Source organism: Anguilla rostrata, chromosome 4, assembly GCF_018555375.3.
Source record: "Anguilla rostrata isolate EN2019 chromosome 4, ASM1855537v3, whole genome shotgun sequence".
Taxonomy (NCBI): domain Eukaryota; kingdom Metazoa; phylum Chordata; class Actinopteri; order Anguilliformes; family Anguillidae; genus Anguilla; species Anguilla rostrata.
The window spans coordinates 16,864,849-16,885,465 of record NC_057936.1 but is presented as its reverse complement, the minus strand read 5'-3'; the positions used below and the strand labels follow the sequence as shown (position 1 = coordinate 16,885,465).

The following is a 20,617-nucleotide window of genomic DNA, read 5'->3' as shown; positions in this document are numbered from 1 at the left end:
CAGTGCTGATGCAGTCAAGGACATAGTCTACCGCACTACCAGGTGCCGGAGGCTCCATGAAAGGGATCTAACCTCACCTCAATCATCCCTCCCACCAACACGCTGAACACACAAATGCATTCAATGCAACATTCTCTGACACTTGTCTGGATTCACGAAACAGGAAGTGCACTGGTAGCGAGGCAGTGGAAGTGAAGTAGAACATGACCCATTTTCTCAATCTCCAGATTTGTAACTGTGAAACAAGTAGCAAGTTCCTTTTACATTTGTTCAATTAGTCCTCAACGTGTCCCAGCTTCCTGAGGAAGGGAGACATTTGCGGGGTGTGTGGGGCTGATCAATGTGGGAACAGCACAGACAGAAACGTATCTCTACTAGTGTGGCCCTCGTTCTCCGGTCTCCTGGGTCCCGCTGTTAAGTTAAATGGGAAAATCTCCACCGTCTGGTGTTGTATGTGGGCCGTGCTGGTGCAGACTGTGGACAGGGTGCCGACAGGGCTACGCGCAGGTGGCTCCAGCGTTAGCGCGACAGGCCGGGTGACGGGAGTGTTTTATTCGGCAGGGGTGACGTCGTCCTCTCACGCTTCGACGTCACTCTGAACCCGGCCGCAACACCTGTTAAGCTGTTCGGTTGAGCGGCCACAACTCCACCTGTTACGCGCTACGTGAAGCTTCTTCCTCGGACTCAGTCAACTACAGAGTTTTGCGATGAGCATTCAGGGTTTTCCCTGGCATGAAAATGGTCTTTGGTACTCCCCATCATTGGGCTGGGGTTAATTTAGCTACCCACCAACACAGTGGGTACAGAGCCACAGTGTCTGCTGGTTTTTGGTGGTGTTCTCAGCACAAGTGTTTCATTTAAGTCTCTGATTGTCTAAGGAAACCACCCCTGGTTTAGTTTGACACCCCTGGTTTAGTGGGTAGCAATACTAACAAGCTAAGTGACCCTGCATGTGATAGTCCAGCCCATGAGTGTGTAGGCTTTCCTCTCTTTGCTTTCCTGTGATTATCAGGGAGCTGCATTTTACGAAATAAATTATATTCTAACTGCTGTTTCAATCGATTGTTCTCTGTTTTTTTCCCCACTTTGGCGCTCACAAAATTTGCTTTGGTGCACGCCAAGGATTTTTCTACACAGGAAAATCCCAGGCATTAGAGCGCGAGCATGACGGACATTCAGACTGGGGAGAAAAAGGGAAAAAAGCATAAAAAGGAAACATGAGCCCACCTGTGGTGCCTGAAACTTCCAGGACCCACACAGGTAGGCGTGTACAGCCACCCACTGGCAGCATGCACCAAAACATAATGCCAGTGCATTCCTCTGCATTTTTCCTGGTTTAAAATTTGTGGACTAGGGCGCTCATCCACAATTTTCTTCTTCCATCCACCCCCTATACGTAATGAAGAGCCAGTATCCCTGAGTATTTATTCACTTCAGCATCAACTGAAAAACTAACAGAGGTCCGACTTACCACTGTATAAAAAACCTTTTTGCAGAGTATACTTCTACTGATAGAAGCCTACTTCTCCCACAGACACGTTGGGAGTCACAGAGTGTACACTTATAAGGGTGCACACCCGCCTCGTTTGGAGAAGATCAATCAAGGGTTTTTTTTTTATTTTTATTTTTTTTAAATTTGGTTCGTTTTGACGGGAGTGCACCAAACAAGAGAACCATAGTTTGCTTTTAAAAAACGGGGATATCAGTCCTCTTGCAAGGTGCGGCTTGTTGCTGCAGGGAACACAGCTCTACAATGATCCGGACCAAAAATTTATAGCAGCAAGTCAGCAAATATGACTTCCCAAATCCCAGTCTGGATACACTCATATTGTTGGTGTTCTACCAGTATGAGCTGCTGGCAATGATGCAGATTAAAAGCACACACAAATGACTTCATGCGTGCACTCACACAAATTGGTGCACCTGAATCGTTGCAGTGAGAATCCAACCGGACTATATGAAAAACATACAATGTAACAACTAACCAAAGCAGCCATAGCAATTTCAGCCTCCCCTTAAAAAACTCAGTACCAAAACACTTTTCAAAATGTCATCACTCAAATGCAATGTTGACTCAATCAGTGAGAAAATGCAGTACCACTTTTCACACCATTTTTGTAGACAATTTTTCAGGACAACTTGTATTCGTTAATGGCCCCGTCCCATAGATTAAAAGCTCCCAGAGAAGACCTCCACATTTTATACTCCCTGTGCTGCTCTTCCTTGCCAATACAAAGAGCAAGACACCATACACTGTAGGCTAACCTAACCTAACCTCTCTCTCTCTCTTGCACTTTAACCAAACCAAGCAATCAGGCATGCAAAAGATTTGTCTGTGACGACTGTGATTTTCATATTGTGTGCAAACACTAGAACTGGGTTGGCTGGTCTGAGTATGGCTCCTAGCAGGGTCCATGAGATTTAGACATCAAATAGTGTTTGTGATAGTGTAACTGGCAGGAAGTTGCGAGGAGTAGCGATGGTGATTGATTTTCGCCGATCGTCATGGAAGCCTTGAGGAGCGGGTTTTCAGGAAGCCGTGAGACGGCACTTCTTCTTCTTCCTCCTCCCTCCCTCCCTCCCTCCCTCCCTCTCCCAGACGGTGGTCCGGGACGAGGCGTCTCTTTCATCGCCTCTGACCTTCATGTGCGACTGGCGAGGCCGGGGCGTTTCATTATTCATGGAGAGCCTTTTTGCTCCTGGCAGGCGCGGACGCTCGCCGCGGAGCGGGGCGGAGCGGAGCAGCCGTCGAGAGCAGCGGCGCGTCGCGCTCTTCATACCTCCCCATCGAGATCGAGCGCATCAGGACGCGCTTTTACCATTAAACAAGGAGGGGCAGAGAGGCGCTTAAAAAAGCTACGAAGCCCAAGTCGATGCAGCGAAGTGCTCGTCTAATTCGCAGAGAGGCCGATCGATACCCATCGGGACTTTCATCGGTCGATGCTCTCGTCCATGACATGCGGCACTCTGAGCCACGTGTCACAGAATTAGCCTGCGCAACATGACCGGGGCCCAGAGAAAACCCTGGGTGGCCATCAGACCTCCACCACCAGGGGCTCAATGGAGCCTCTGTTTGAAGCAATGTGTCAAGCAACCATTCAATTAACTGCAACAGTCATCAGTTATCAACAATAATTAAATTACACTGTAATTAGACATGAGAAGAATGACAGTACAATGTTAACATTGACACTTGACAATTATCAGTTCTCCGACTTGTCATTGTGTATTATACACGGTGGCAATAAGTTGAAATCGCCACAAAGAAGATAAGACATACAAATAGTACACAGACACTATACTAAATGGAAGTAATGCAATTAATAATGCAAAGCTACTATTGTGCTAAGCCACTATTGTTCATTTTCAGCAACAGTCAAGTTTCCTTTCCTGTGGTACAGTGCACCATTCTTTAACGATTTCTCATATTGTCCTTTATATCAAAGCCTTGGGATTGCAGCATTTTCTAAAATGACTGTGTACAGACCATTTGAAAAAGGCAAACTGAAAACTGCTTTGAGGCATCATAGCTCTGAACAAAAAGATCCAGGATAAATCTTCAACCAATTGTTCTGCAATATGCCTTAGGCCACAGCGGTCGATTGTCACAGAGTTTTAAAAAAAATAACATTGCACTCCATCGTAGTATGTTTCCTGCTCAAGTCCGCGACTGTTCCTGACCCATCCCTCCCTTTCTGCAATCGGAGTGCTTTCTGTCTTACAACCTGCCGATTTCAGGTAGCCTAACAGGCTAGCCCACAGGGCTGAAAATGCCCTGCAATTCAGTGTGGCCTGGCCACATGCAATATAACTGCACCCACCAACAAACACTTACAGATGAACACTGGTGGTCCTGTTCTCACATAAGACCATCTGACAAGCGACAGTGCATCCATTCAGTAGGATATTTTCAATCCAGTGAGGGGGGGGAAATGCTCATGCATACCCAAGCAATGTTTCAGCAGCCTGGCTTACATTAAGAAACGCATTCACAGCCCAGTAAACACAGCCTTGGAATCTCCCACATTATCAGTATTTAAATCCAGCAGCATGGCTCTCAATACCTCTGTAAGATCTCACTTAAATATTATCTCACAATTTAAAAATGACACCTGTTGATATCTCAACCATAAATTTCATAGCCGATTTTAGTTACCCATTTATATCCTATCACAATGTTTTTTTTCCTCCATATTTTAGAGTCTAACATTGTTAGTGCTTAGGTTTTATTTATTTATTTAGGGAGCTATAGCTAGCGTTATTTAGATAGATACACTGCTTAAGTTTATACTGCAACCCCTTAATTTCTGAGAACGAAAGTCTACATTACAGCTATTTTTTTTTTCAACCAGCTCATTTCTTTTTTCTTTTAATGTTGCCTTATATGCCTTGTGATTCACATACAAAACACAAGTTGCACAATAAGCACATTTCCTCAAAACAAAAGTATCTTCCATTTTCATTTTGAAAAATGAAAGACCGCTTACTCAACACTATTCTCAGTACTCGACACACAGCTCTACAGTAAAGAGAAACTGAAATTGGGAATAGGTTGTGTTGGCAGAGACTAGGGTCAGTTTTCAGTCTTCATATGGACTGCAAACAAGTGACAGCAACTAATCTGAAAACGGGAAATTCAGAAACGTTAAACTCCATGCTGTACTGTGAGGCGATGGGAGTGTTCTCTAAAGGTTAAAGTACACCAAAGTAAATGGACATGCTGATTGGCTCTGAATAAATAGGAAGAAGTCACCAGCCCGGTACATCCCAGGCCACTGGGGCACAGCCGTACAGTCAAATCTCACAGACAGTAGTTCCCACTGGAACACACATTTTCATTCACAATGTTCCAGTGCGTTCCCCTCTACAGATCTCCATTCTCTCCGCCACAATACTGCTCTGTCAGGCAGTAGACCGGGGAAGGGAGAGGTGGGAGATTGTGCAAGATTACTTCTCCTGGGAGTAACCGTGCTGATGAATGTTTAACTGCTTTCTGAAATGAAGGTGCTCTCTGTGAAACGTCTCACTTGCACGCGAAAACATGCAACTTAAGATGGTGGACGGGAGACTTGTTTCTCCACCAATGTTGCACAGACGGCAACGAGGCAACAATGCTGCAATCTGTCGCTCAGCGTGTTTCCAGCGTGCAACTTTCTATGGTCCTTGGAAACGGACGTGCTTCTGCGGCTTTGCTTTTCCTTCTTCCAGTCACAATGCTTGACGTTTAGATACGTTTGGCTGAGCAGAGTCCGTACCGAAATGTTGCCCGCTTGCCTCCTTCCGTCTATTGCTCTTGCCAACTTCTCACAGAAACCCACAGAAGCTGAGAAGCCAGCAGTCTGCACAGCAGGCGGAACACAGAGAGCAATCCTGCTGCAGACAGTCATAGACCCACTGCTGCCACAAGGGCAGCGGACCACAAAGCTCCACTCGCACACAAGGGCACTCGAGCTGTGGCTATTCTCTCCTCTCTGCAGAAATAAATGCATGTGGGACCATAATCTACACTGCATAAATCAAGAGAAACGAGACTAAAGTTCTGTGGGTGTAGGCATAGCTCTCGTTTGAACCATTAACCAAAAACCAGCAAAACAGTTAAAAGAAGCACAGCCTTTGCATCAGCTATGCAGCTGAAACACTTTTTGTGGGGGGTGGGAGGACTTCCTCTTAAGCTCCAAAATCAGAAAAAAAACAACACATTGCTCTGTAGGCTATATGACAAAAGTGTCAACACTGGTTTTGGTATTTCTAAAACCAAGACCTTGCAGAGTTGTAACATGCATATGTCAGCAACAGTTGTCCCTTCTTTGTACAAATACTAATCTACCAAAAAGTCAAAGAAATCCTGGAAGCAGACATAATAGCCATGATGGTAGACACTGCCTCACAGAAGCAACCTGTATGACCCAAATGAACTAGGAAACGAGCAGCTATACTCTATAGCCACAGTTACAGCGATAATTTCTTTCCACTTAGTTTTCATTTTCAAAAATAAAATAACAAATTATATATATATATATATATATAATTTGTTATTTTATTTTTGAAAATGAAAACTAAGTGGAAAGAAATTATCGCTGTAACTGTGGCTATATATATGTATATAGTCATATATATGTATATATATGACTATATAAATGACTAAAGTAGTTGCATGCATATATATAGCTATATATATATGCAACTACTTTAGTCATATGTCCGGCCTACATTATTTCAGTATAGTATCTATAGTGTGGAATCAACATCAACTCTACACCTTGAAACAGCTGAGCAGCCAAATATCCTGTTAATTTTGCTCCCCTAAAATGGGGGGGGGGGTATATACAAAAAGCACTGTAATTCCTGCACGGATGACTGGATATGGATGCAAATATCCTCAAATTAAATGACAGAGCACTGTAACCTTATATTGTTTTATATCAAGTCTGATGTGCTGGCGTACAGAGCCAAAACAACAAAAATTGTGTCACTGTCCCAGCACTTCTGCAATCAATTGTATAATACAGTCAGGACTATATAAATTATATAGCCTACTACATGGATGATGTTACATACTGACTTTTTCTTGTAGTGAAATGCATTTTGCACATTGTTGAAGTTCATTTTTAATGTCTGCCCAAGCAACACCTCTTCATCACAGGGCAGCGATCAGTGTCACTGCATGAGCTGGGTGTACCGCCTCGTCCCATACGCAACCAGAGAAGATGCCAAAGTTCAAAAACCCTTATTGATTTCTTTATGGAAAATTAGAAAATGTGTAGCATATATTATCTAATTACAGTTGGTCTACGAGTTCAGTAACGTAATGCAGAGCCTGACTTTTGAGAGAAACTTCCCCACCGCTCTTTTCATGCACTTGCGTCAACAGGAAGGACAACGCTGGGTTACACGTTGGGTCATCATTGTGGGGTGACCAAGGTTGAAGGAAAAGACAGAGGGTCAGCGCCATTGACCACAATGGAAGGAAAACTGCCCGTTTGTATAGAAACCCTACTGGGCCCCAAAGCAGACCACCTGACCTGAGCTAGACTGCACGGTAATTGAAAGACAGGCCATTTCAAATGAACACTGGAAAAGGTGATACTCAGTAAACAGAGGGGGCGGGGAGGGGGGGGGGGGGTGGCCACACTCTCGACAGTTAGCGTCGACGCCGTAATTGTGTAACTTCCTGGGAACCGAGGGAAAGGCCAGGACCCAGGAAGTGGAGAGCTCTCTGTGTGGCAGACGCTGCTAACGTCATGAGCACATCGGCTCAAAAAGCCTCTGGTAACAGAAGCCGGTTTTAATGCACGCTGATTTTATTAAGAAATCAATCCAGGGAAATGACTTGCTTTCTGAGCAAGACTGGTAAAACGGGAACAATTATTCTCCAGCTTCTGGCTTCAAAAATCCAAGTGCTGTAGGATATACACTCTATTTTTGAGACTGGGGATTCTGGGTAACTGTATCTGATTTAGTGTACAAATTTTGGCCGGGCATAACAGACCACTCAAAGCTGACCTGCCTCTGAAACGTGTTATCTGTTATTCAATGTCTGCTGGCTTCTGTACTGCATTCTTTTAATGGCAACACTACCCATATCTGAAAATGGCCACATTGTGCTTTGGTTTATTTTAAATGCCATATAATGCCACATTATGCTAATGCATCAACCAGCCAATCAATTTCTCTCAATGATTATGTCCTCAGTAGTGCAGACAACAAATTAAGGACACTAGAGCACTCAGTGTACTTTGTCATACTGCATTTCAAACAGTAATTTATTCATTCTTGTTTAGAACACAAATCCTCTACATGTATTGCGACGCACTCTATTTTAATCAGGTTTTGGGAAGTACCTCATTGCCTGACTCTGAAAGACAGAGAGCAGTAGCAGCCGGCCAATGTTATTTATTGTGCAATAAGGCCTTCCACTCCACATTCTTGCCAACTCAGCTTTACCGGGAGGACCACAATGATATGTGCTAGAGTCAGAGAGCATGAATCAGATTAACTGTTTTACAGACAGACAGGACTGTGCAGCATGGCGACTGCACACATGGCAGATGTGTGGGCGCTGAAATGGACAAAATCATGCTACAATACCCCTGTACGCTGGTCACGACTGGTCTGTGCTTTACACCCGCCTCTCCTTAAATCCCCATGGCCAAAACGCTAGCACTGTACTCAACCCAGACCCACTACACCAGAATCAGAGCTGGCTTCCCAATGAAGACCCAACTCCAAAATGGCCACCCTTTCTAAAACGATCCTAACTCTGGCGTCCTCAGATGACAGCGCCTTTTCTAAAGTGGGCCGAAAGGCCAGAGACCTTCTGAGAAAAAACAGAGGCAAGCCACTTTACACCTGAACGCACCGCCTAGCAACACCCGCCAGCTTTCTGTTGCGACTGTAACCCGGGTCCCCCGCACCGGGAGCAGAGTCCTGTGGCACTCTGGAAGTTTCAAATTCTTCTCAGCCCCGGCAGCCATGTCCCTGTGAGAACCTCTTTGTAAGCCCAAGAGTCAGGGCCTGTTCAACACACAACCAGCCAATCAAATTACAGCCCAAAAAAGTATGAGTCACTGGATTGCAAAAACTGCCTTCATTATCCACAGCTGTCGCAGAGAGGTAAAAGAGGTCACTAACCAAAGCATATGTAGGCTAAATTTAAGAAATTCTTCCAGCTATCGCTTTCTGTAGATATTGCCGGCTGCCTCATATGAGAGTTAACCTACTTTCAGAGGAAATAATTAAGCGAACGGGAGCTCATTCACAGAAAAGACCCTAATGGAGGTAAAATCTAATTAAGGTCTGGCATTACGCAGCCATTCTGTAATTACTCTAAGAGGAAATCGAAGGCACTGTCACGGGACAGCCGTGGAATGCATGGAACTGCACCTCATACAAAATCATTTAAATCCACTTCATAATTGACATTAACCCCTTCCAATGTTTCTACACAGCTATGTTGCCAATAGATGAGCACTCCTAGTTTTTATGCTCTTTAAAATGTGTTTAAAAAGGAGCACTGAGATTCCACTGAATTGGTTCTGACGCGCCATGTTATGATGACCCCGTTCGGTCCTGTTTCTTCAAGCGGACTCCAATTGATGTAAAAGTATTATTGTACATGCACGCATGGTCTGGTACACAAGGGAAAGTGGCCTTACATGGTCCCGAGCATTAAAATGTTCAACTAAAGGAATGTGAAAATGTTTTAAGTTGTCAAAGGGAAATGGCTGGTTACAACCTGTGCAGTTGTGTAACTCTTCAGCTATCTTTAGCCTATTTTTTCTTGTTGACATCATAGTTTTTTTCTGCCTCTGCTTCAGAATCCATCCCTGATGATGCAGCAGCAGGCTAGGGCCTTCAAGAAACGTGAATATGATTTTCTGTTTGCTGGCAATAAAGCAGGAATTATTAAGCTTCAAGTAAAATATCTGGAAATTTACTTCATAAATGTTACAAGACAGTACAACTAGGCATCTAGCTAATTCAAAAACAAGATTTAGCACATAACCACAACCGCACCTGGGATAAGTGCAGAATTATAATACCGCTGAAGTATTTGCAACCTTCCTTTTAATGAATAATCTAAAGCTAGCAGCTGTCGCTGCGGGAAAAAATAAATATGTGAACGGAGGCGGTTGATAAATGAAGAGCTACTGGTAGGACTTGCCAGCACAACTATGAATGGGGCTTTTGAACAATAGTATTTTACAGATGAAGCTGCCACACCGACTGCTGTCCCTTGAAACTACTGTTATCATACGGGTAACTCCTACACAGAGAAAAGAACACTTTGAAGCAGGCAGGTTTCCAATGCCAGGAAATTGCAAATTTCACACAGCGCATCAAAATGCGAACAAAATTAAGACTGGAGCCTGGAGACGGTTGGGTCTGGGGCTGTGTGGACTCAGATTCCCATACTCCCAAGCCTCTCCCAACTACAGCCCAAGTCTCCAGTGCCCATCCATAGCAGCGATTAGCTAGATCTGTCAGACCCACACACATCAAGTCCTTCTGACCCTATTAAAGCACACTACGAGCCTTTCTGCATTTCACAAACTTTGTGACTCAAGCCCTAATTTAGATTAACTGCCCCTGCAGGTGTGCCGTGTTTCTGGATGAAATGGTGTGCACACTGAAACTGTACTTTTGCTTAACAGTTTGTTCAGTGCCAGGTCCTACAAAGGACAAAAATCGAATGCTGAAAAGGGATACAACTACAAAGCATGATAACTAGAAAAAAACAGCACTGCAACCTGAGACACATTTCTTCGCAGTGCGTCATGGAGTTGTGGCGAGTGCTATATAACCTTATAGGGCAGCATCCATAAACAGTGGACAGCACTCTATCACTACAATTGTGCCAAACTTGGATTATGCCCAAGAATCGTGATATTGGGAGGGAAGTCCCTTAGTTCCCCCCAATATCACAAGATTCTGAATACATTGACCTGTCTGAGTGGAAGACACAGTTTCAGAAACGTTACCAACTTCAGACATTGCACTGGAGCACATTAAGTAGTATTAAAATATGAGTGATCTGAACCAGCGTAGGCTGGGATCGCAAGAGGGGAATGGCAACAGGCTTTAAACAACGAGCTGGCCATACTCGTGATGTCCAGGAGGTCCAAACAATGCAACTGTCACAATCAACCCTGGACAACAGAAAATCCATAGAAAAAGGGGCGGACACTCACAGGCGCTCTCTCCCTTTCTGTCTCTCGCTCTCTCTTGCTGTCACTTCCTCTCTCGCTCAGGTTTTTCCATTATTCGTGCTGTTCTCTTCCATGTACCACTAATAATTAGCTTATGCTAGCATTTGTGAACTTTTGACCCAACAATTACATCTAAAATGAGTCTGATTGTAAAAACGCTGACTGACTCAGATAGAGGTGATAAATTCCAGACAAACAAGGACCAGCCATACTGAGGCCCCTTCATCCCATCGCATGCTTTCAGCATCATCTCATAGTCTCTACTAATATAAAATAGCCTGGTTGAAGGCACAGGTTAATTATGCTTTCAAGTCATCGATTCTTCAAGCTCTACTCTCAGGCCTGTTTGAAAACAACAATTTGCTGTCACTCCAGTTGACCAATTCCAGGCTAGGGCATATCTGGCTTGACCAAAATTAGTTTGGAAGGACTTCAATCCATTTTCAAGTGCTTAATCACACATGTTTTAATGCACTGGTAATTACTATTTCTAGCTGTGGATTTGTTTCTCCCTGATCAAAAAGCCTGCAAGGTGTCCCCATCCCAAATGGTTTCACTCGGGACTGGTAGGACTGACCCCAGTTGCAATGAGACAAGTGACCTTCTGAAACTGAATTAAACAAAGGTGACAAGTGGGATGCAGTCATAAATTATTTTCCCTTGACTGCAGTGAAATTGACGCAAGTGTGCTAACCACATCCTATAAATGAAACACCAGAAATGCACCTGACTTACCGTCAATGTGCACTAATAACCTGATACCGACCTGCAGCCAAACAGAAGACACCAAATCTCTGAAAACGGGGATAACTGCAAGTAAAATGTATGACAATAAGCGCAAACTCAGGTTGCACATGTAGAACGTGCTTGCAGCTGATGCAGAAGCGGTGCCAAATAAAAAGCAATAACAATAACATCCATATAACAGATCAGCCCTGGGAACAGACAACATTGTCTTTTTAAAAAGCAAGAACTTACTTTCCCCTCCAAGAGTGTTTTGTCGTGTAGAAACAGGCCAAGTCTTTGTTGTCTTTGAGGATATTCATCTTCTGGCATGAACTGAAACACAAAGGCCAATATGAGACAATGAGAAGGGACACCACAGTAAAAAATGTAGGCCTAATAGTAGGAGATTGCCACAGTTTCTAGAGTTCCAATATCAATTTTATCCAGTCAGAGCCAACAAGCAGCAAAGAGAATTGTAATGCAAGAATTAAATATCTGCATAAAACACTGTAAATGCAACAGCGCCAATGACATCATCATTGTTCATTTCCCATCTGTTTAGTTCAATATAATGAAGTCATCGTGGATAAAGCAGGGTGGTGACTTCACAAAAGCATCAGCGATACAGGACCGACTTTGAGCCGCTAAGTCAATTACACGGGCACTGCAGAAGTCAACAGAACTCCTCAGAAATGGACTACATTTGATATTGACAGTTGTCTAGGGCATCCTGTCATCGGGTCAGAGGCTACGCAAGACCAATCCTGACCTCGACCTTCAAGCACCACTCTAAGCTTATCGCAGATTCCAAAAATACAGTCCATACACTTCACACTGGCCACTGACATTCAACAGCCCAACTGCAAACCTTCAGCAACACCCACCAAGCTGGAACTTAAAGGTAGCCTTGCACCAGCATAGCCTACACTGCTGAGTATAGTAATGAGAGAGCAGTAAAGCAGAAATGTAAAGCAACCTGTATTAAGGGGAATCTCAAGTTCTTACATGTCACACAGGGACTTATAAAGATCACCGAGGTTTCATCTGCCCAGCCATCTATCTACCCATAGAGCTTTTCAATCCGGGTTCTACAAAAGCTTTTCTGATGAGGGTTCAACCATACACAACAGACTCAGGTTGTTATGGTCTTTGCTTATCATTGCTTTATTTTTTTGTAGGTTTCACCAGAACATGCCTAATGATTAGTCCTGTTTTTTTCCTGAAACTCTTTTTTTTTGGTGTGCGGTACTCCAGGGCAAGAAGGTATATATGTAGGCTAAGGCTACACTTCCAGTTATCTTGTAAAGAAATTTCCTTGATAAAAATATCCACTCATCAACAAACCCATTTATCTACCTGTGAGTTGAGCACCCACAGTCTGCTTTCACAAGCGGCTCACAAAGCGTTTCCCTCCAGCTCAGAGCCTGTGGGAGCCTAGCTGGCAGACTGCTGGGTGAAATGAAGCTGTGGCCGATGTGTTTTGGAGGAGAGCATGCGCTTATCTGTGCTCTCCTCATATGACAGTTACAGCAATGAGCACAAACTAAATAAACTGGCCATTCCATACTGGGAGGAAAACAGGGGTTCTTTAAAAAAACAAAAAAAGTAAATTAACATGTATAAGAATGGGGGGGGGGAAGTATGTCTAGACAGATACATGCTGGAAGCTAGACAGGCTACATGGTGTGCATTTCTTTAATGCCTCTTGTGCAGGGGCCTTTGGAAATAATGCCAAAACGAAAAAGAGAGAGAGCTGTATACACCTGGTAATCTTTAAACGACACATCGAACAGAAAGGAAACAATAACAACCATCATGTGAACGAGAGTACAGAGTGCACTTCAAGGGCCAAGATCACATGATTCACTACATGACTGTCCTTGAGTCTCATTAACATACACATGGTAGAACATTCTGGACCACACAACTTTGTCAGTTTACTTTCTGGAAAAAACAGTAATAAGTCCGGCTGACAGCACAAGGATACGTTGGCTTTATCAATTCAGGCATGTATGTAAGATTCGAACTACACAACACAAACACTTTCCACAAGCATCTACACAGGCTAGAGACTACACAAAAACACTGACAAAACAAGACAAATGTAAGACTAAAATCATTAACATAAAGCAAGCAAACAATCAACAAAGAGACAGCGTCTTATACATGCACAAATCAGCACACAAAGTAACCTCACAACGCTGGTTTCAGATGAGAACCTTTGTCAGCAATCTGCTGAGACCCTGGAAATAAGCGACTCCACTCTTCCTTCCTCTCCATTCCAACCTACTGTCAAAAAACACACTCAGCAACTAGCATTGCAATAAGTCCAAACTACTGACTTAAGCACTGCACCTCCGTGCAAGGTATATGTGCTGAGAATGGCGTGTCACAAACCGCTTATGTCGCTTTTTGGTTCAAAGATAATTTGTTTGGCTACAAACGTTGTGGGCAGTCAGACATGCCTGTGCCATTTCCAGGATGGAAGTTTAAACGCTACGAGAAGCTTGTCTTTGAGCCAATGGCCCTCAATCAGGGTCATGGAGGGCCGTAGGGCCTGCTGGCTTTCGTTGTTACTCAGAACTTGAGTAGCGAAGCAAAGCAATCGATTACACTGTTAACTCAGGTCACCTGGTTTCTTGAGTCTGAATCAGCTGCTGATCTAAAGCAAAAAACTAAAATCTCTGTGGCTCTCCAGGACCAAGATTGAGTATCACTGCCACAAAAAGAAAAATTCAACCATATAAAGCACGAATGTTATTTTTTTTGTGCAATTTAAATGTTATATAACTGCTATCATTTTTAATGTGAGGGTTTCTCATTGCTTCTAACAAAACCTATCATGCCCCTATACAACATTCAATAATACCACAGCATGTCCACAGTACTAAGTAATCAACCTGAATTTAATGCGTCGCTTGTAAACATCGCTGTCAATCATCATCTGAGCTCAATTAGCGGCAATTACTTAATCAGCTTAGACTGAGGTGGTGCACATGGGATAATTGAGAAGGGGCTTGACAACCTCTAGCTGGTGGAGGACTGAAGCACAATGCAAGAAAACAACAGGAGACCAACTGGTGGCCCAACTAAAGAGAATAAGGAAGCAGTGTGGCACCGTTTGTAAAACATTTGCAGTGACCATAGAAAGTTAGATCACACTTGACTGGAAAAAAAGTGTAAATCTGCTATCCCAAGAACGTGAAAGACCCGCAATGATGACAGGAGGTGATCACATGACTGCTCTTTCCCTACTCCGGCACAGATCAATAGGGCAGTGCTAAAAGCCTTCCTGACAGGCAAAGCTGCAGAGAGGCACACAGCCCACAGCACTAAGAAACGTGACGCCATTCTGCTACTGAAGCCTGTACAGACTACACTGCCTGACTACAAAGGGGCTTCCTGAAGCTGTGGAATTACTGGCAGTTTGGCACTGAACAAGATGATGGGGAGGGGGGAAGGGTCACGTGACATACAGTAAAGGACTTGTGTCCTGTCTGCATTTAACAGGACTGTCTGCTGACTGAGAACCACAGCAAAAATGTTAAATAACAGCGTACTCCAGCTTGGGTGTGACACTGTACTATGGAAATGACCTTTTTCCACCAAAGATGAATGGAAAAATACTCTGACATTACAAACTGTGGAAGGAAGTGACACCACTTTTTTCAGACATATCAGTGAGGTTGTAACACTGGTTCTCAGACAAACTTCAAGATCTAACAGGCACCACAGATGCAAGAACTGCAGAGCACTGCCTCGCAATATGACATGTTATTGCACCAGGGTTGGAATGTTAAAGGGGGAGGCTCTGACTAGGCATCAACCTACTTTTCATTATGTGGGCACCATAAATACCTACAACATAAAAAGCTAATTGCACTTCCTTCCATCCTCATTAGCATAGCACAACAATGAATGGGCTGGCCTATACCAGAAAAATACAACACACTGATACAATTTCCTAACCTAACTTTCTTTGACCGTTACATGAAAAGCCCTTCAGATTAGGCCCTAGACCATATGGAGCATTAAGCTACACAGCGTTGCCTCCGATTTCACCCTAATTTTTCCACACAATTAACCTTCCATAAAACAAAGAAAGACTGTCAGTGTCTCATTTACCAAATCAACTGTTATCAAAGAACACAACAAAATATAATTTGGACTTAACTGTTCACATTGCCGCCTTAATACAGACATTATGAAACACTGGGACAATTACTTCAGCAAGAGAACAAACAAATATTGATATCTTCAACCAGAGCTGATCACATGTGAAGCACTGTGGGTAAGTGAATTGAACACTATTCAATATTGTCCACTGATCACTATTTTATATGTGCAAAATACATTTCCATTCAAAGATACTTCCATTTAAAAAACTGGATATTCTGTAACTTACGCCAAATTGCCATATCATTACAGATACAACCTAAGCAAATTACAATAAAAAGCAATGAAGAAATCTGTTGTGGAGTACGTTTATTCACAGAGACCACCACAGGAACTACAAAAAGTACATATTTACATTGCTTCATTAGATAAAATGAACATGTGCTTTACCAAATTTTCAACTCATCCATGAAGAAAAGCAGTGGGGATATAGATCATCTGTCTGAAAATATATTCTTCACTCATGTTCGAAAGCTGTAATGCATATCCATCTGTTGCTGCAAAGTTCCAGTCAGAATACTAACACAATACATTTTAGATATTGTTCTTCCAAAGCTGTTCATGGCTCATCTGCAGTGGCAGTACATCAGAGTATGTCTGTATATAATCAACCATCATACGACCAAGACCTACTATATTTTAGCTGCAGTTTCAGCAGACTGTGGCACATGGAAAATGTTTATTGAAAGTAAATAATTGTGAAACCACAATGAGTAAAACTGAACTGCTCTTGACGCTCCAAGCCATTTTAACTTTGTCATGCTGTACATCTCCTATTGCAACCGCTAAGAAAATTGTAAAGACCAAAGGCAAGTCCTAATTTTTCACAGCATACTAATCAACCGTGGGGCCACACTGTCCAAAGCACTACGCACTAACAACAAAGTAACCGAATCCTCCTTAACCAATAGCACAAAAATACTTTCCGAATTGACTAATGAACACTAAATTGCGGCAGGTTAACAAACCGTAAGTTATGCGTCTTCAGCACAGCACAACTGTATAGATTTAATTCTCCAAGCTAACTGCACTCGAAATACTAAGATTTTTCAGGAATGCATGAACAGTTCCGTACAGTTTGACTTTAGCCAACGTTAGTTAGCAAACCAGCTAGTGAGGAGGGCGCTGTCGGGTTTGGTCTCAAACTTTGCCAACTGGTTAGCTCAACAAATAATATCTATCTCCCTCAACACTCATTGTCACATCAACAGAACAATGACGATTTAATATAAAATAACGATTTCCTGGCAACAATAATGTATTTTCAATCATTCGTCCATTACTACGTGATATAGACCAACTAGCTTGGTGAGCTGCTGGCTAACGTTAGCCCAAGTCGTTCATACGCTAACGTTAAGTTAGCAAGGCAATCGAGACACGTCAATATTTTAACCATAACGTTACGTATAACTAGCATCGTACAGTTAGAAAGCCACCGGGTTGCAGTTCAGTCCTTTGAAATAAATGGCAACTCATTGAATCACACCCTAAATATAATGTGCAAAGAGAACTTAAGAACAACATGAAACCGAGGTCTTAAGCAGGCCCATCCCTCATCACAATGCACATAAATAAAGTCGGTAGCCGGCTAGCTAACCATTTACCTAGCTGTCGAAATTCAGGGTTGCCGCAGAAATTAGACATTGCACACTCATGATTCGACAATGTAAATGCAGCTAGTTTACAATTCACTACCTTCTTAACTAGCCACATAATTCGCAAGAAAACTAGGTGGCAACCAAAGCAGGAGAGGGGAAAGTAAGAGCTGAAATGGGGGTGCGATGCCGAGAGAATAATCGCGGTGTTTTTTATTTCGGTCTGATTTTTACCTGGATAGCCGCTACAAGTTGCAATTTTTTCAGTCCCTCTACCCCCCTCCCTCCAATGCAAACGGTTGCTGTTTAATTTTCCCAATCCGGTGCCGTGGCTACTCGACTCTATGCTCTCTTCACTCAGGACTCAGGACGCTGCCATCTTCCTTCTGCCATAAGAGGGTCCACTGCGCATGCGCCTCAGCCCTAGCCTGTCATGGGTTTGTCAGCTGATTGGCTAGTCAGGAAACAGTGCTCTGGAACGAGTGATCAAAGAATGAGTGATGCTTCTCGTTGCGGAGTGCGTGGTTTTTCTGGATTTACATTCGAGCGACAGCTAGCATCAATTCTGAGATTAATTTCTGAAATATGCATTTATTACTGGCGGTTAAAGTGGGATTGTGCGCGATCTGTTTCAAATGTATTGCTCACATTCTCGTTGTATTACTAAATTATTTAATCGTCCTACGCTTAGAAGCGTTGACTGACAACCTTATGTTATTCTGCAGCGCCCCCCGAGGACGTAACCACGACATTGCTATCGAGTGGCTGAATCGTACTGGTGGTTTCTGAAGATTCCATTTCTCAAAAGTAGATCATGGCAGAGTAATTATATATTTTCAAGAATAAAATTCTTATGTTGCATTTAAGACCTTCCGACACACTGCTTGGTTTTGTTTGGTCTATCCTTTGTTCTGCTGTTCCAATAGAATAGAATGTGATGTTTGAAACAGTAGGATCAATATGTTTTATTCTGTATTTGAATATGACAAATGGCGGCTTTGCACTGTGGTGGTACTGGTTCTGAGGAATGTTCTGCCCATGAACATGAACCATACCAGTTTTTGAGCCCTTCATGTCATCTTCTGTTCCTCTGGCTTTAATGTAATATTCAGTCTTGTATGTGGTTATTATGACAGAAAGGAGGTCATGCTTAAAACTATATCGCAATATCTTTGCTGTCATTTATGTCATTTCAAAGATTCTGTTGGTACAACAACCCCTAGCCATTTCATTACGGTTGTTTGAGAAAATAAACAGTTATGGACTGCAAACTGATAGGTTGTTTTAATATGATGTTTCTTAATCTAAAGAACAAAAAAGAGATTATATTCTTATTGTTCTAGGTTAAGTAAGCCTTCCTAAACCCAGTGCTTCATGTTCCTTGTTAAAAGACTGCATGAGTGCATTGATGTCTAAAAATATTTCACTGAAATAAAAGAGAGAAAGGATTACAAATCTGTCTTTCTTTTTTATCTTTATGAACTCAATTGTACTATAAAATTAGTAAGCGGTTTGACAACCCAGAGCAAAGTCATTACGCAAACAGATGTGATACAATCCTGTCTTTTTCAATCCAATTGAAGTGTTCCGTTCTGAAATGGATGAAATTTGTCCCACTGGAGCCAGGCCATTAACAACACAACAGTTCAGCCTAGTTAAACTTTATCAGCTAGGTGTACAAATGAACATTACTATCAGCTAGGTGTATGAATGAACATCACAACAAAAATGGTATTAATATATTTCCTGCCATTTGGTCTCAGCACAAATGTTCACTGGCCATTTTTACCAACTTAGAGTATTTAGCAAATCCCAAGTCATTTGATTTCTTGTATTCATTTAGTTCTGTGTTGCATGAGAAAATGCATGAGAAAAATATAAGTCAATTCAACTGTACATATCTTGCACTATTGCACTGGAAAGTTTCTTAACAAAATAATAATAATCTAACAGTAACAGACAATATGAGAGCATTTCAGACTTTAATTTATCACTTTTTGCTTTCCTTTTTTTAACAGTGCTCCTTGAACAAGGTACAACACAAATAACTCACCGTGAATGAAGGTTGAGGGGAAACATATTTTCAGTGGCCTCGTGGCAGTGCGGCACAGTGTGGATGACTAGAACATCAATGAGTGATCACATTGTGAAGCATCTGACTCAGGACTTAGCATGTGGACCTGATTAGTCTGATTGAGTTATGGGCCAACACAAGGGGAAAAGATAAAATTGTCGATTTAAAGACCCTCTGAAAATAACGAATACTGGCTTTCTCAGCTTCAGAAAAAAAAACCAGGCATGACTTAATGACATTTAGTTCTCAGGCTTAAATGTGAGGTTGGAAACTCAACTATATGACAGGAAATAAAAGAATGAAATCTGTTGTATGTGCTTATTTATGAAGTTTTACTTGTTTGTCACATCCCCACACAAAATAGGACTTTAAAAGAACATTTTTGTAGACAGCACAGACAACCATGGAGGGAAGACAGAAACCAAGACGAAATCTAAAAGGCTGCGCACCATTTTAAATAAGGAAGACAAAGTGCATCAACCATCCAAAGTGGCAGGGTTGGCTTTTTCCATCTTCCCAAATTAAGACATCAAGGGTAATAATTGCAAATTATAACAAATGTGATTATAAAACTAACAGCAGAAGAGGTAGTTTTGTGTTATATTTGTCTGCGTGTTTGTGTGTCTATATGTTATATAAAATCCATATTATCTACTGCCATCTGGTGGAAGGTGTGAAGGTTTCACGTAATTGTATTGCGGTAAGATGATATGAAGAAAAAATTGATATCACAGTGATTTCTAAATGTTCCTGACCATGAGACATATTCCCCAGAGTGAAAAATATATGAAGCCAATACAAGGAGGTTGTTTTAATTCTTAGCTATTAGCATGTCGTACATAAGTTAGATAGTTTTTTTATGCAGAGGTTAATTTATTTCACTGGCCCAAAGCAGCATCCCATGCTTCATTTTTGAGGATACAAGGACCTTGGGGCAAAAACTAGGTGTGTTTTCTCTATCATAGGGGCACTTCTAGGGCACCTTACAGAACAAAAAACAGACTGTTTATTGTGCTGACAGGGAGTCAGCAAGTGTGATGAAGAGATAGTGCTCAGTCGCAAAACATCTGATTGGATCAGCATTATGTGAACTGTAGGCTCTCCATAATACATTGCAATAATGTTCCGTATTGATGGAAAACTGATGTCATGGGGAACAAGTTGATGTCTTTAGTGGTGGGGTGCTGACTAAAGATCTTAATACTTAAGGGTCAGCGCCCAGCCAGATGCAAAGGTTAACCCAGTGTGATATGCTTACAGAGGTAGTGCAAACAGGATCATTGATCTTGTGTCTTCATTTGATGACTTCACCTGGCATTTCTCTTAGACTCTTACAC

The 20,617-nt window shown here is 42.4% G+C and overlaps 1 protein-coding gene across 1 annotated transcript in view; it reads right to left on the bottom strand.

The window, feature by feature from the left end:
* LOC135254092 (dnaJ homolog subfamily C member 13-like) overlaps window positions 1-19,312 on the bottom strand; it is a 59,253-nt gene extending 39,941 nt beyond the window's left edge. Inside the window, exons 1-2 of the mRNA XM_064334045.1 lie at window positions 19,260-19,312; window positions 11,688-11,768 (exon numbers count right to left, since the gene is read on the bottom strand). Of these exons, the coding sequence (XP_064190115.1) occupies window positions 11,688-11,768; window positions 19,260-19,285 (107 nt within the window). The 5' untranslated portion in view covers window positions 19,286-19,312. The remainder of the gene's footprint in view (window positions 1-11,687; window positions 11,769-19,259) is intronic.
* Window positions 19,313-20,617: the final 1,305 nt, after the last annotated feature.